The following is a 17,290-nucleotide window of genomic DNA, read 5'->3' on the forward strand; positions in this document are numbered from 1 at the left end:
GTACTGGGATCAGATAAAATGACTGTGCATCTGTACATCTGTCCCGTGGGCACGGTCAGCGATATGAACATTATGTGCATCCGGATAGACGTTGAAAGGCGCTCTCCAAAGCTCAGTGAAGCAGGACATGAGAACGTGAGACTGCTCTGTACTGAGTTGTACGGGATCCAAAGGCACTCTCCAGTGAGTCCACAACAGGTAGCAGAAACCGAGAACCTCGGCAGTGGGCATGGTGAGAACCAAATTGGATTGAAAGAGTTATCAGAGGAGTCGTCGCAGAGGGGGTTTGGGGGAAAGAGAAAGTGAGGCGGAGAATGGTGATTTAGCTAGAACTTAATAAAGCGTTAAAGTCATGTGTGATCACTCTCCGGCCTCTAGGTCACCAGGCTGCTCGTTACGGCGCACACCTGTCGCCATCGTTATGCGCATCAGACTCACCTGGACTCCATCACTTCCCTAATTTCCTTCCCTATATATGTCACTCCCTTTGGTTCCTTCCCCAGGCGTTATTGTTTCTGTTTCTGTTTCATGTCCGTGTGCTGTTAGTGTTTCTTGTTTTTGTATTACATTGTGTTTATTCATTAAAACACTCACTCCCTGAACTTGCTTCCTGACTCTCAGCGCACATCGTTACAGTTAAGCTGACCCCCAGAGCTTCCAGGCTAACTATGTTGCCCTGGAGCTGTGCCATTGGACCCTCCACGACAGGTCCAAATATACAGCAGGCACGGCAAACACAAGTTCCAGAACGTGACCCCAGGGCCTCCCCGGTCCATCTGCCAGAGGTCCGAACAACAGGCCCTCCGATTTGACACACTGAACTCTATCTGAGAAGTAGTTGGTGAACCAGGCGAAGGAGTCATTTGAAAAGCTGTTGAGTCTGCCGATAAGAGTGCAGCGATTGACAGAGTCGAAAGCCTTGGCCAGGTCGATGAAGACGGCTGCACAGTACTGTCTTTTATCGATGGCGGTTATGATATCATTTAGGACCTTGAGCGTGGCTGAGGTGCACCCATGACCAGCTTGGAAACAAGATTGCATAGTGGAGAAGGTACGGTGGGATTCGAAATGGTCGGTGATCTGTTTGTTAACTTGGCATACAAAGACTTTAGAAAGGCAGGGTAGGATAGATGTAGGTCTGTAACAGTTTGGGTCTAGAGTGTCTCCCCCTTTGAAGAGGGGGATGACCGCGGCAGCTTTCCTATCTTTAGGGATCTCAGACGATACGAAAGAGAGGTTGAACAGGCTAGTAATAGGGGTTGCAACGATTGCGGCGGATAATTTTAGAAAGAGGGGGTCCAGATTGTCTAGCCCAGCTGATTTTTAGGGGTCCAGATTTTGTAGCTCTTTCAGAACATCAGCTATCTGGATCTGGGTGAAGGACAAGTGGGGAGGCTTGGGCAAGTTGCTGTGGGGGGTACAGAGCTGTTGGCCGGGGTAGGGGTAGCCAGGTGGAAAGCATGGCCAGCCGTAGAAAAATGTGGTGCTTGACTGCTCTCTGATATGCCACAGTGGTTTCAAACAGACAAAAACCAACAATCTAACAACATCTCAACTTGCCATTCTCACATAATTAGAGTAGATTAATGCCTATGAAAATAATCATTAATACTTTGTCCCCGGGTATATTATTCATTTCACTGTAGCTCTCATTAGGCTAAGGGGAAAATGATGATGAATTACAGTGTGGCAGACATGGCTACAACTCCCCAGCATCACCTGCTGCCTGCCTGCTGCCCAGGTCCACAATCCTCTGCTCTGGACTGGCATGACCTCACTGAACACTTTGCCACAAGAATGTGAACACAGAGAATAAGCCCCATTCTATTTCAAATAACATCCCTAGAGCTCACCATATGTTATGTCTCGTTTCTCTCCGCCTTTCTCCTTCCATTCTCCTGTCTGATTAGGCTATATACATGAACACTGTCAGAGTTTACCCTCACCACTCTTCAACATTTGTTTTCATAAATAGTTTCTAGCCGAGTCAGGGTCTCAGAACATTCAATAATGCTCTAGTTTTCCACGACAAGCATAAAATATCTGCAAGGCTCAGTGGAAATCAGTTTCCTTCCCCTTCTGTTGCGTTTCTAATTTGGAACGTATTTAAGTCTCTCTCTCTCTGTGCCCTGACCCAAGCTTTACAGGTCTATACAGTTCAATTGCAGAATTCTTTTAATCTTTTAATCTGTGTCCCTCTCTCTTCTTTTTGTAATTACGGAACATACTTAGAGAGATTAATGTCCTCTCATTTGCAGATCAGCGACCTGCTACTGCTAACCCTGCTAGTGGACACATGACTCTCAGGCTACATGGGAGAAAACCATGTCAGAGCAGCGAGCAGCATGCTGTTGCCACGCTGAGAATGGAGCACTAAGCACTTTAAAGTCGATCAAATCAGGTCAGTTCAACTGTGTGTGGTGATGTAAAGCTAACAAAAACACATGTCTACATTGGAACTACAGGGTCAAATCCCCCCTTTCTGCAAAATGACAAAAATTACTAAAAGGCATTCCAGGGATTTCACTATGGCATTTCTCGCATATTTATAGGCGCTGTTTAAACTTCAGCTCTCAGTTCACAGGTAGCCCGAGGCCGAGGGCTTTGTCCAAACTAGCTTTTACATGACTTTCACCTTGCATTTGGTGGATAGATAACAAACCAAACTTTCCAAACTCACCTGGTTTTCCCCCTCTGTTTCTAAGTTCAAAGGGCATGTGAAAAAAGCTTGCCACCATTTACATAGCTATCTGAGGAATATATCCTCTACCTCTCAACACCCTAACTCTTAAATATACAAACTAAAGCATGACCAACCTTGAGAGTCACTTATTCGCCAAGGACAATCAATAACATTCAACTGTCAGGAGCTTAATTTCTATTCTTTTCGACCATCAGTTGCAGCAATGTGTGACGACAAGTAATGGCTTTTGCTTCTACCTCAGAGCTTAGGCCTCTGCTCTGACAGACAAAGATAATACATAAGAATGTGCAGAGCGTGTGCAAACTGTGCAGTGTCTGTGTCCAACCAGTTGCTATGTCTACATCTTTATTAACAGCACGTTTTAAAAGGAAAATACTACTTCACAGGATCACATACTAGGGCCTGTGACACATAAGGTGAGGGGTCCGCTTTGACCTGGATGGTGAATATGGAAGCCCGTTTAGCTTAATGGACCCCTTTTTCTCCCTTCTCTCTCTTCCTCTTTCTCGCTCTGTCGGTCTCTCTCTCCCCTCCCCTCTCTCTCTCTCTCTATCTCTCTGTTGGCCACCGCTTTGAGATGCCTGACACCTCTCCCCGCTACTCTATTGAAGTTAAAGCCGCCGGCCTGGTTTCAGATAAATCTTGCGGAATGTGCAGATTTTGTTTCTTCTTTTGCATGAAGTGCACGATTCTGGAAGTTCAAAGCGCATGGCGAGCTGTTTGAACCCCAGACCTCTTGATTTTAGAGATGAAAGCCCCGACGACATCAGAATCAGGACACAATTAATCCTGAACAGTAGCCTTACTCCCCTGTACCACTCGTTGTTGTTGGGAGTTTTCTCTTTTTTTCCCGCCCACCCTGCACTACAGCCCGGCCTTGTTTTCATCTGAGTGAGCGTCCGAGCCCTGTGCCAAGGCCCTGTCACCGCTAATTCGCTAACGGACGTCAGGGCAGACGGGGACGGAGGGGCAGCTTACTTCAAAGACCAGGGTCTCATTAGTGGGTCCAGCCGTGTACAGGCTCTCTGGGCGGTTGAAAGAGCGCTGATAGTCAAACACCGTCCCACCGAACTGGAACTTTCCAGGCCAGTCCACCGTCCAGTCCCCTGTCAGATAGTACTTCCTCTTCAGGGTGCGTACAGCCAGGTAGCTGGTGGAGATCTCCATCTCCTGAACATGGATGCTCCGTGCTCCAGGTGGGATGGTCACCATGGCGTAGTATTCTGAACAGGGAGAGAAAGAGCTCATTTACCTTCTGAGTCAGGAAATCTTTTTTTCTAATCTTTTTTTCAACGTGGCAACACCCATTACAGTGGATACACAGAGCACAATTTGTATAATAATCCCATACAAGCAACAGACTATCATGGGTATATTCAAGTATTTTATTGGGATGAATTCTCATCAAGACCAAACACAAAAAAGTAGATTACCAGTGCAAAAAACACCTTCAAACGAAAAACTTTCCCTGGTTTTAATCTTACCTTTGTGCATTGAATTACAAAGTGTTTTATATAACATGATCATATGGTGCAATGTTTTCAGTAAAGACGTGAGACAGTAAGCTTAATTCACTGAGACAGCATAAACCATTATAACTCTCTGCAGTACACAGCTGCCCTGGTGTAACGACGCATGCAAGCTGCCACATAAATAACTTTCCACTATATTACAAGCAACCCCAGCCTGTGCTCCATGACCCAACATCTAGGTCTGCCAAGCGGTCACCTTTCGGTTCAGTCACAAAGCTTTGTCTATTGGACCCTTAAAGGGCCACACACACACACAGTGATCTGGAAAGGTTGCTTTTAGCCAGTTGTGAGAGTAGTAGTATGAGGTCTGGAGGAAGGGTCTGTCTCCCCAACAGTGGCATCTGCTAGAGAATTCACCCTGTCATGTTCAGATAACTCTGCCCCAATAACACTGTGCCAGAACTGTCCTACAACAGAGCTCGCCCTCTCACCCACCGACTCAAATTACCCTGTCAGTCTTCTCGTTTGACATACCGTTTGCTCTGTGCTGGAGGACGTAATGGCCTTTGAAGAACTTGCAGGTGGAGTTGTCCCCTCTACAAACTCCACAGGCATCCAGAGTTGCCTTAGAGCCCAGGACCTGGTCACAACCCACCGGCTGCAGGATGGAAGTAAACAGAAGGAACTTAGATAACACAGAAAGCATCCTGTGTTCTATATCACATTCAGTTGACTTAGATGTAGTTTTATTTTTTTATTTTATTTCATCTTTATTTAACTAGGCAAGTCAGTTAAGAACAAATTCTTATTTTCAATGACAGCCTATGAACAGTAGTTGATGTGTTGCTGTACAGTACATCACGTTCCTCAAATCTGCAGTTTACCTCACAGACTCCTTCGATGCACACGTCACCTCTGTGGTCTGAGCAGGATGTCCCATCCTTGACTTTGCTGGCCATGGCAAAGAAGAAGGCAAAGTCCTCAGCGATGCAGTACAGCTTGCAGATATCCTCAGCTATAGAGGACATAGAGAAGATTTAACAGGTATTATAAACAAGATCATGGAAGTAATTCTGCACCTGTGCATTAACCAATTCCTCCTTCCCAAGTGTGAGTTTCCAGGACTGTATAGAGAGCACAAACCTCCTTATGGCCTCTCTCTTTGTCACTGGTACACTCCATATTACAATGTGGGGATTAGGACAGGGCTATGGTAATGAAGGAGCCGCACTCGCCAATTGATGAGGCAAGGTAGGAGCCAATCGATGGAGTACTGGTGAAGAGTGTATACAGGGTTCTATTGTGTTAACGGTGCATGTCCACTGCAGTGCAATGTACGGAACCTCTGGGGACTGAAGGAGCACAATTCACATACGTCAGACCTGAAAGGCTGTTACAAATGGGCCCATGAAACAGGGAATGCAGAGAGGGCAGCTTCTCCACAAACCTCACACAGAGCTCCAGACATGGGCTCCGGGTTCTACTTGTACAACACAGTAACAGTCTAATGACAGGGTTGTTACCAACAGCATGACAGCCTGGGGACACAAGGGCATCATTATCTGACCAGCTTCAGTTTTGACACTGTCTCTGGCTATTCAGATTCCTTCCATCTTTTCTTCATGCCAATCTCTTCCATTACAGAGAACCACTGAACGCATTCCAGAAGCATCTTATGGATTTCTATTTGACATTTCACGTTAGTAATTCACATCCGTAGGCCAAGGCACTTGATTTCAGTAAGCGTATTGGATCTGGTGCTTAGAGCCCAGTTAGACCGGGGTAAGACTGCCTTTACCTCCTGGTACCTCGGCTTGTCCGCTGAAAAGATGCCAAGGTCAGACACCATAGGCTGCCCTGGGGGCAGGGCCTTAGGGAGTGTCCCTCCACAGGGAGAAAGAGAGAGGAGGGAGAGCGGTGCGGAAGCACTCTACAATCAGCCTTTAATTAACGGAGGCGACCGTTCACCTCAGGCCCCAGGAGGCTTCTCAGGATCTGCTGCTTGCATCTTCATAAATCAGCGTCTCGCAAAGGTAATGGGGTGACAGCCAAACTCTCTATCTCTCTTTATCTCTCTCACTCTCTCTCTCTCTCCCTCCCTTCTCTCTCACTCATACAGTATGTATGTTGTAGGCACAGGTAAAACCTGCCTTAAGGGCTTCCTTTATAGTATATTCTTTCTCCCTGAGAGAGAACGGGTGGCTACATGTTTCCCATGTAGATTAGACTGACAGGTTATCCACAGCACTCCCATGCATGAGTAGACTGACACATTGATATGGTGCACATGAGGCACATTTTGGGCTTCAGCATTCAAATTAGTATTCAAGGTTTGTCACAAAAGATTTAAAAAGATTTGCAAAGTCATCCAACATATAGCCTAATTTGAGAGTTTTACAAGAGTAAACAGGACATAAAGTCCTGATCAATGTGCAATGTTAATTAAATGCACTTTTAACAAGCACTGTATTTAACTCGACTGTGTTTTCTTACATCTCTTGATTTATAAAGTCGCTCTCATACTTTTGGATTTCCTATAAATGTACCTCTTGGGGGTACGGCGAATCTATAAAAGCTGGCTGAATGAGGTGCATTCTAGGTGTACTCTATTGGCTCATTCAACATTTACCCTGTTCCTAATTACAGGGGGAATTGAACAAATAGTTGCCATACCTTCCACCTTGGTGTAGGGCTTCCATTTGTAGTACCAGCCCCTGAAGGGTTTGCTGTTGTACTCAGCACACTGCTGGGCACGGAAGTCCACTCCGCTTGCCTGGCACGGCTTTGTGTTACACAGCTGGTTGAGACGAGCGGAGCCCTGGCAAAACTTCCCGTTGTGTTGTGGCCTAAAGCAACACACAATTAACACATGTAGACCCGACACAGATGTGACATAGGTTAGGGCAGGCGTTCTCTTCTTCTCATGTTCAACACATGGGGAGAAGGGACTCAAGCCAACATTTCTAGGGCCCTGTTATGACAGTTTCAAAGCAGAATGAAATAAATCACATTTAAGACTCAGCAAGATCAAGTCAAGACCAAGTATACAACGACAGCCTCAAAACAACACTACAAATCAGGTTATTGGGTTTCCATCCAGGTTCCCAACCACTCCTGTGAAGACAGCAGCCACAAGTATCTCCACTCAGCCACATTAATAGAAAAGGCCTCTGTTCTTAGAAACAACCTAACAGTGGAGGCTGCAGAGGGGAGGACGGCTCATAATAATGGCTGGAACGGAGCGAATTGAATGGCATCATGTATTTGATACCATTCCACTCATTCCCCTCCAGCCATTACCACAATGTACTCCACAATTAAGGTGCCACCAACCTCCTCCGGTTTCCCTGTTGTGAGCCTGATAGGCTGTTTTAAAGTGGAGCAGTGCACTTCTTGGGCAGGCTTCCACTGCCTAACCTCAAAGCAAATGAATCTCCGTTAGGCTCTTCCCGCTGGAGCAGAGCCAGCATTCACTTACAGCTAAGTGAATGTGTGGGTGTTGGTGTTTGTATGTGTGCTTGTGTTTTTACACATGGGGAACAGTGTGTTGTTAAATGAGAAGGAAAGTCTTCCATGATTCATTCAAGTAAGTGAGTGATATGTCTTTATTTCAAAAGCCCTGGGTAGACAAACAGTTGAAGTCGGGAAGTTTTTTTGAGTCATTAAAACTCATTTTTCAACCACTCCACAAATGTCTTGTTATTAACAAACTGTAGTTTTGGCAAGTCGGTTAGGACATCTACTTTGAGCATGACACAAGTCATTTCCCAACAATTGTTTACAGATAGATTATTTCACTTATAATTCACTGTATCACAATTCTAGTGGGTCAGAAGATGACATACACTAAGTTGACTGTGCCTTTAAACAGCTTGGAAAATTTCAGAAAATTATGTCATTGCTTTAGAAGCTCTTGATAGGCTAATTGACATAATTTGAGTCAATTGGAGGTGTACCTGTGGATGTATTTCAAGGCCTACCTTCAAACTCAGTCCCTCTTTGCTTGACATCATGGGAAAATCAAAAGAAATCAACTAAGACCTCAGTCTTAGTTGTGGCGCAGTGGTCTAGGGCACTGCATCGCAGTGCTAGCTGCGCCACCAGAGTCTCTGGGTTCGCGCTCAGGCTGGGCTGGGTTCGCGCCCAGGCTCTGTCGCAGCCGGCCGCAACCGGGAGATCCGTGGGGCGACGCACAATTGGCATAGCGTCGTCCGGGTTAGGGAGGGTTCGGCCGGTAGGGAGGGTTTGGCCGGTAGGGATATCCTTGTCTCAGTATGTAAAAAATAATGTAATAAAATGTATGCACTCTACTGTAAGTCGCTCTGGATAAGAGCGTCTGCTCTTGGCCGGTAGGGATATCCTTGTCTCAGTATGTAAAAATGTAATAAAATGTATGCACTCTACTGTTAGTCGCTCTGGATAAGAGCGTCTGCTAAATGACTAAAATGTAAATGTAAAAAAAAGTGTAGACCTCCACAAGTCTGGTTCATCCTTGGGAGCAATTTCCAAACGCCTGAAGGTACCACGTTCATCTGTACAAACAATAGTACGCAAGTATAAACACCATGGGACCACGCAGCCGTCATACCGCTCAGGAAGGAGACGCGTTCTGTCTCCTAGAGATGAACGTACTTTGGTGCGAAAAGTGAAAATCAAACCCAGAACAACAGCAAAGGACCTTGTGAAGATATATCCACAGTAAAACGAGTCCTATATCGACATAACCTGAAAGGCCGCTCAGCAAGGAAGAAGCCACTGCTCCAAAACCGCCATAAAAATGCCAGACTACAGTTTGCAACTGCACATGGGGACAAAGATCGTACTTTTTGGAGAAATGTCCTCTGGTCTGATGAAACAAAAATAGAACTGTTTGGCCATAATGACCATCGTTATGTTTGGAGGATAAAGGGGGAAGCTTGCAAGCTGAAGAACACCACCCCAACCATGAAGCACGGGGATGGCACCATCATGTTATGGGGGTGCTTTGCTGCAGGAGGGACTGGTGCACTTCACAAAAAAGATGGCATCATGAGGTAGGAAAATTATGTGGATATATTGAAGCAACATCTCAACTTCCTGACTGATGTCTTAAAGCTTGGTCGCAAATGGATCTTCCAAATGGACATTGACCACAAGCATACTTCCAAAGTTGTGGCAAAATGGCTTAAGGACATCACAAAGCCATCACAAAGCCCTTACCTCCATCACAAAGCCCTGACCTCAATCCTATAGAAAAAGTGTGGAATGAACCGAAAAAGCGTGTGCGAGCAAGGAGGCCTACAAACCTGACTCAGTCACACCAGCTCTTGTGGGAAGCTTGTGGAAGGCTACCCGAAACATTTGACCCAAGTTAAACAATTTAAAGGCAATGCTACCAAATACTAATTGAGTGTATGTAAACTTCTGGGAATGTGATGAAAGAAATAAAAGCTGAAATAAATTATTTTCTCGACTATTATTCTAACATTTCACATTCTTAAAATAAAGTGGTGATCCTAACTGACCTAAGACAGGGAATTTTTACTAGGATTAAATGTCAGGAATTGTGAAAAACTGAGTTTCAATGTATTTGGCTAAGGTGTATGTAAACTTCCGACTTCAACTGTATGTGAATTAGTAGACAGTCTGTGTTAAAATGCCAACCAAATAGACATCACTCGTCATAGTCACCCAGAGAAACTCTGGGAAATATTATTGGATTTCATTGCCAAGATCAAATATGTAATCGAACAAAACAACATCAGCCCAGACACTAAACAGCAAAGCAACACAGAACTTATTAAAAAAATAAATAAAAAAAAAACACCTCATATTACTATCAAACCACACTCAGCGAAAACTTTCTGTGCATGATGTTCAGCATCAAAGCGGCACACATTCCATAATATATTTTACTGTCAACACTTATCTGAGCAGAGCTTACACAGAGAAAAGCATGTGCTGATAACAGTGGACTGTTACATATAAAACCTGGGTCCCGGAGCTGCCAGGAAGGCCCAGAATGACAGGCTCTATGAAAGGTGTCAGTGTAAACCTCCTGTTTTCAGAGGACCTCTCATTTTGTGTGCAAAGATCTGGACCTGAGCTCCCAGTCTGATCCTATTAGGGCTTAGGAATGGAGACATATAGGCCCATATGTTAGACTGCTTGTGAGGGATACAGACAACCAGACGTCGGGTTCTAACAGGGGTTCGGGTGCTACTTGTTTAATTCAGGGAGATGAGATGCAGTAAAGGATCATTAATTACATCCAGCCACTACATCCAGCCTAATTTTTTCTTGAACGGATAGTCAGGGGACAGGAACATAATTACAAATCATTTGTAGTCTGCAAACTGACCGCAAGAAGCCCAAACAAATATAATATTTGACTAAAACATAATCATTTCAATCCTTGCTTACATTTTTATGAGATCACATATATCTCTCTATTATGCATGGGAATACTTTTGAACAGATAAAAAAAAAAAAAATCACTTGGAGCTGATTTGCTGGTGTTTTTATAGTCTTTTATGTTAAACAATTCCATTTTTTATATATATGACATTTCCAGAAAACTTGGGGTGGCCAAATAAAATCACACACGGGCCAAATTCGTCCCACGGGCAGCCAGTTGGGGGACCCTGCAGTACAGTATCTGACCCCCTACTCGGTAGATTGAAAAAAACTTTTGGGATAGCTGACTACTCCCTCACATGCCTAAGGGGGGTACCAGCCAAGTTTAACTTCTTGTTATACCCTTTTTCTTTTCTTCTCTCTCTCCAAACAGATCCTACACCTACCGCATCGCAGAGGGATGTTAAATCTCCCAGCGACAGCAATGAGTCCAAACTTCAGTGGACTAGAGGTCATCCTGTCTGGCTAGTCATCACCTGCTCTCTCCCTTCCCCCTCCTTGTCCTCCCTTCTCTCATCCTCCTCCCTGTCCCTCACACAGCGACCACCACGACACAGGGTCATTTCTCTCAGGCTCCTGACCACCCCTAACCACCACTGGACCTCCTACTTTGCTGCCCTGCTTCCTCCCCACTCACTCCGCATCAGTACTCCCACCTGAATCAAATTCCCGCTGGGACCTGGGCCACCCTGCTGGATCACACTCCCCTCTGTGCGGTGCGGAGCCCCCAATGAGCCCTACTGACCTCTCCCCTCAGGGCCTGCTGGACCTCCCCTATGCCAGGCTGCAATTAACCCAGGGCTCTGCAATCTGATAGCATCACAGGCTGCACACGCTGTCAATAACTGCTGTGTTTTAACCTTTGTAAAGCATCTTTAAGAGCCTGTCAGATGCTGTCGTGAAACAGGCAATCTGATCATCTCCAATCCCATGCAAGTTTATAAAGGGTCTTACCATCAAACACCAATTTATAAAGGGTCTTACCATCAAACACCATGTTGCCATATTTATCAGGACTGTAAATGTATTTAATCTGCCAGGTGATTGCTGTGTTCAGAGGGAATTCCCTCGCTACAATTTTACAACCCCTGCAAAGTATGTATGTTATGTAGCTATCGATTTGAAACTTTTGAAACTGTCTTCAAACAAATAATGTTTACTGAATATAATTGCATAATACATTATATAATATGTTCTGTTGTTTTTGAGGAGAGAACATATTCGACCCTAATCTGTAAACTACACGGGATGTTACAGTCTGATAGCCAAAACAAGTGGGCAGATTGAGGGTAATCCATCTTCAGAACCACAGATTATACCAAGAGGGGGCTGCCAAAATAATCTGACGGATTGCTTAAAATACACTCTCCTGTTCTCACGGATCAGAGCTAAAATGTGATTTAAGGGGACAAACAGATCCAACAGTCCAATGGTGAAATGGAAGACACTGTGCTCAGGAGGGAGTTATATATGATTCTAATATTGTAATGGACCACAAACTGTCAGAAACACAGAAAGTAGTCAGCAAAGAAGTAAAGTGCCATAAATATCATTGCTCCATACTGTACAGATGTAGGACCTTAATTTGAGCCAGTTTGCTATAGCAGGAAAATAATCCTGCAGCAAGAGGACATGTAAACTATTATGTGGATTATAATTAATGGACATTTGTGTAGGGGTTGATGCATTTTTCGTAAGGGAAAATCCAGTCTGTAGTAGTGGAAATTACAAATTACAATTTAAACATCAAATACAATACAAGTTTTACATTTGGAAAGTTCTCCTGAAACAGGGTAATCAAATTAAGATCCTGTAGGATCTGTAGGTAAACTGACTCGTGACAATTTTAGGTCATGATTCGCCATGATTCCCAATTCGCAACATCAACCAAGATTTAGCGTCTGCTTCTTACTAAAAATACCTCTTTATTGCCCCCACCCCCCCCAAAAAAATCAGCATGACTCTTAAAGTGGATTATACTTCTATAGCTCCATGTATGCTAATCACTGACTATATAATGTGCATCATATGAGGGTCTGTCTGCCTCTGGCTCTCTCTCTCTCCCAGGCTGGTCCAGGCTGGATTAATTGAACAATCAGGTACAGCAGAGAGGACAGCACCTCACCAACGCCAGTCCTCCAACACAGCCTGTTGACTGGACAGAATGTTGGGGGAGAGGGAGAAGTAGTTTCCAATTCTCTGCTGAGGCATGTGGGATTTTTAGATTTTTTGTTGTTGCTTTGTCTGCTTGTATTTATTTGAGGTAACAGTAAAACCCGTTGAGACGTTACGCCATTAACGAAAAGAGACACGTACGTACGTAAGTGAGGAAGGTAAGGTGGACTTCCCAAGCCACATAGTTTCCACACAGGGAAAGCATAGGGACACCTGTGCCTGGGAAGGTTACTCTATCCTGCCTGTGCTGAGAGGAGATGTCCTCCATCAACCTGCTGCAACTGCTGGGAGGAAACACCTGGGCTTACACCATCAGACACACACACACGCACACACTCACACAAACACACACACACACATACACACTAAACTGTCCTGGAAATAATATCTGCCATTACATTTCTAAATCATAGTCTTGTTAAATTACATTTCTCGATCATCGTCTAATTGGTGTGGGTAACAGATCGTCTTATTCCTCAAAACGACGGAACATAGAAATCAGTGTTCTCGACACACTGGAAAGGTTTGAGTTGAAAGTCTATCCTTGACGCAATCAAAGTGGTTGAGTGCCTGGATGTTATCCAATAGGCATGACCACATCCCATCCTGCAAGACACAAACCTGAGAACAAGCCAGATGCTAAGATATCTAAGCCACCTGTCCATCAATAATGGCCCTCCTTCTTTCAGCTCCTTGTCCTTTTCTGAAGCAGCCAAGCACTCCGAAGCCAAACCTGCCCTCAGGGGGACTTGTAATCTCAAATTAATCCAGAAGCCCAAGGTCAGATGCAATCTGGCTCTGCTTGAGGTTTCACATCAATCTGACTACTAGTGGGAGTACCATGCAACAAGCACACAAAGTCTGACATCAACCAGACATATTATGAGAACAATCTAGCAAAGAGACATATAGCGCACAGAAGATCTAACTGACAAACTAATGTGAACCTGAGAATTGTATCTAGCGTCGGGGCATTTGTGTGCTACGTCTCTATATTTACATTTGTGTGTGTGTTCAGTGTCTGCCTCGGCTGTGAATGCTTGAAGAAGAATAGGTTTGTGTTGCCCAGGGAAGTCAGAAGATTGGGCGAGTAGCTTGAGGCAGAGCATTGAGTAGCGCTGTGGGCTGAGCAGGTTAAACTGGCATGAGAGAGAACTCTTTAATCTGGCCTGCTGTCTGTTTGTAGACTGACAGATAATAGCGTTTAATGGGCTGACAGCCAACTGGCAGGCAGGCAGCCAGGCAGGCCACGCTCTCAGGTGCTCAGTTAGTAAGTCAGGGGGAGCTGACTGGGAGGAAGGCCATGTTTACCTGTCCAAATCCAACCCTGTTCTGTTTGCACCGAGCAGACACACTGTATGTGGAGCTCTTCATGTTCACCCAGTGCAAATCTAGGCTTGTTATGGTAGGAGAGAGTGGGGTAAGTTGTGCCAAAGGGGTAAGTTGAGCCATCCTTGTACACAAAATGTATTATTCAACCAAATATTTCGACCAAACATAATTTCATGGCGTCATGGAAAAAGTGGTAAGCAAGCTAGGTCCCAAAGATCTGATTTTCACCAAGTCAAATTAATTTAGTGTGTTAGACGTTTCAAGTATATATTTTTAAGACTGTTTTATACACCAGTTGGGGTCTCTATAAGTGTGAATATGAGGTCTTAAACCTAGCATGAAGGTGCATCCTTGTAGCTGTGTGGGCTAATATAGTAAAAATGGGGTAAATTGAGCCAATGGTCGAGCCAAGGGAAAGTTGAGCAAATCGTTCTATTTTCATCACAGGCGTAATGCAAGGCATTATCACTGGGATGTGAGGTAACAACAGGGCCTAGCCTATGTTAATTTGTAGACGGCTTAATTTACGCTGTAGTTCTGCCAAGATACCACTTTTTTGGGACAAGCTAGGGTTTCAAAACTGTAATTTTTACATGAATTCTGATTATTTCCAGGGATACACAACATCCTGAAATATATTTGTTCAAAAGAATACTATATTTCCTGTGACAGAGTGATACTAAATAAATAAAAAAGCTCAACTCACCCCACTCTCCCCCAGTAGGTTATGCATTAAAATAGCCCAGAGTGAGATTCTAAATTAGCAGTGAACTCTTATGACCCCACCTGACCCTCTAGTATGACTAACAGTACTGTACCTGGGGCTGCTGCAGGATCGCTCCCTGTACATAACCCCTCCCCCACAGGTCCTGGAACAGTCCGACCACTCAAACCATCCTGACCACTGACCGTTGACAGCTCTCGGACCGTGGTCACCATACTTCACACACTGGCCTCGCCGACACCACTGTTGAGAGAGATTGAGAGAGAGAGCAAGAAAGAGAAAGAGAGAGCGAGAGAGAGAGAGAGAGAGAGATGAGGGCGGGGTGGAGAGAAAAAATGAAAATGTTGAGTTAGTATCGGTGGTAGGATCTTTGGCTTGCCCCAGTGCTGAGGTTCCTGGTTTGGGTGAATGCCCAGCACCACACCTGGAGACCCAGGCCTATCTGAGCCAAACCACACACTCACACACATCACCACCTTTCTCTCTCTCCCACTATCATCTTTCACTGCGGAAAAATAATAGGAGCCTTGTGTTCTTATGGGACATTTAACAATGCACAAAACGCTCCTGCAGGTGTGTGCATATGTGGATTTGCGAGTGAACCTGTCTTTTGTGCTTGTACCTTGGGCATTTGTGTAAGCGCCCCTGTGTTTTTTTACGTCTGTGTGTTTGAAAGTGTGTTACACTGAGTGATACTGTTAGATGTAAATCCCTGTCTCCTTCCATCCCGTTCACGATGGGCAACATTGCCATGGAAACAGATGGTACACTTACCATGTCAGTCCCACAGCTGGTGCCCTCGGCAGCGGGCATGAACTTGGTCTCACACCGGTGACCTGTCCTGTGGCACCACAGTGACTTACAGATGTCCTGCCGAGTGACCAGACACACCAAACAGTGAGTCCAGCATCTGCCTCCCCTCAACAGAACACCACCACTACAACACAAACACCCCACTGCCATGGTTACAAGCAATAACCCCCCCATTTCCAAAAAACCTGTCAAAACCAATCATTGTATTCCCTGAAACACACTATTCATGTATCTTTTATTCCTTCCCACAATGCAGCGGTAAGTATGGAGAGATGAGGCATTGGGAGCCAGGCAGTGGACCTGTGCCACGCTGGCTTGCCGCCCGATTGCATCTGGCAGACAGCTAGCGAGACCGGGGTTGTGAGAGAGCTGGTCCCCCCGTGCTAATCTAGCTCTGCAGCAGACTGACTGGGCTAGTGTGCCACGGCCAGCCGTAAGAGCAGAGCACGCGGCTAATTAGCTCTCCTCTGCACCGTGCGAAACGACCGCAGAATCCCAACAGGGGGAAGAAACACAGGGAGGCAAACATCCCAAATCCTTGTTAATTAAGATGTAGAGTCACCTACATCGAGGTTCAGGAGACGGGTTCAAACTTAAGGCTGGGGTTCAGGAGAACACAAAAGGTTGTATGGGGGCTATACAATGGCTCAGGCTATACCATGAGCACTAATCCTACAGATGGACTGGTGTGGATGTTGATTTCCCACACACAACCTCCTTTTCTTGACCCGTTCCTTATTCATGCTGGATTTGCATGTCAATGCATGTCTTGTTGAATGTAGTATAGTGGAAGGTTAAAGAGGCCCATTCCCTTAGGATTGTGTTCAAGTTTGTTGGACCCGTTTTGAATACTGTAATTGGAGGTTAAATACGGCTGTTTTGAACATATAACGGTTTGTCCCACAAAGATCATGCAAATGAGACAATACTGGGTTAAACCCTACCTATGTTTCCCAGTAGCACACTTGTCAAACAGTTTCGTGCAACCCACTAACGAATGTGCCTTTCAGTGTCAGGTACCTTGACAAAGTCCAGGTTGCACAGTTTAGCCTTGGAGCCAAACTGCCACTTGCACTGTGTGTCAGCATCATAAAGCTGGCCTGGGAGCTTCTCTGGGTATTTATACTGCCCAATCTGCCTGGGCTCATCCACCAGACACGATGCTTGAGCTGTTCTGTGGAGTAAAACCAAGAAACACTGAACAGGACAGGGACCTATCATTACAGACTAATAAACACAAACAGGTGCATGAGAACCACACTATATCATTACATGCACGGCAGCCATATCAGAGGTCAATTTATAAGGCTTACCCAAGGAAGCGGCTGAGGTATTGGCGACTGCAGGCAGACCAGGAGAAGACCCCGTTGTTTCCTGCCAGGGTTGGAGACATGATGTTTCCTTCTGCTTTCCGACAAGGATTCCCCTCTCCATCATGGATCATCCCAAAACTGCCATAGAGACAGATCATTAAGAAGGAGAGAGAGAGAGCGAGAGAGAGAGAGACGGAGCGAGAGAGAGAGAGAGAGAAAAAGAGAAAGAGAGACTGTTAATGTCCAACCTCAGGTCAGACCTCAACTGGTCAGGTTGGAACTCTTACCCTAGTAACCTTAAAACATTTTAGTTCTATAAAACTCATTAAGCTCCATGGAGTGTGGTGGGTCACACGTTTCT

At 45.1% G+C, this 17,290-nt stretch overlaps 1 protein-coding gene across 1 annotated transcript in view; it reads right to left on the minus strand.

Moving 5' to 3' along the window:
* adamts18 (ADAM metallopeptidase with thrombospondin type 1 motif, 18) overlaps positions 1–17,290 on the minus strand; it is a 57,793-nt gene that overhangs the window by 15,595 nt on the left and 24,908 nt on the right. Inside the window, exons 9-16 of the mRNA XM_071381307.1 lie at positions 16,930–17,067; positions 16,637–16,790; positions 15,578–15,673; positions 14,898–15,046; positions 6,850–7,022; positions 5,061–5,191; positions 4,711–4,834; positions 3,683–3,927 (exon numbers count right to left, since the gene is read on the minus strand). Coding sequence (XP_071237408.1) covers positions 3,683–3,927; positions 4,711–4,834; positions 5,061–5,191; positions 6,850–7,022; positions 14,898–15,046; positions 15,578–15,673; positions 16,637–16,790; positions 16,930–17,067 — 1,210 coding nt within the window. The remainder of the gene's footprint in view (positions 1–3,682; positions 3,928–4,710; positions 4,835–5,060; positions 5,192–6,849; positions 7,023–14,897; positions 15,047–15,577; positions 15,674–16,636; positions 16,791–16,929; positions 17,068–17,290) is intronic.

Source organism: Salvelinus alpinus, chromosome 33, assembly GCF_045679555.1.
Source record: "Salvelinus alpinus chromosome 33, SLU_Salpinus.1, whole genome shotgun sequence".
In the NCBI taxonomy this organism is placed as follows: domain Eukaryota; kingdom Metazoa; phylum Chordata; class Actinopteri; order Salmoniformes; family Salmonidae; genus Salvelinus; species Salvelinus alpinus.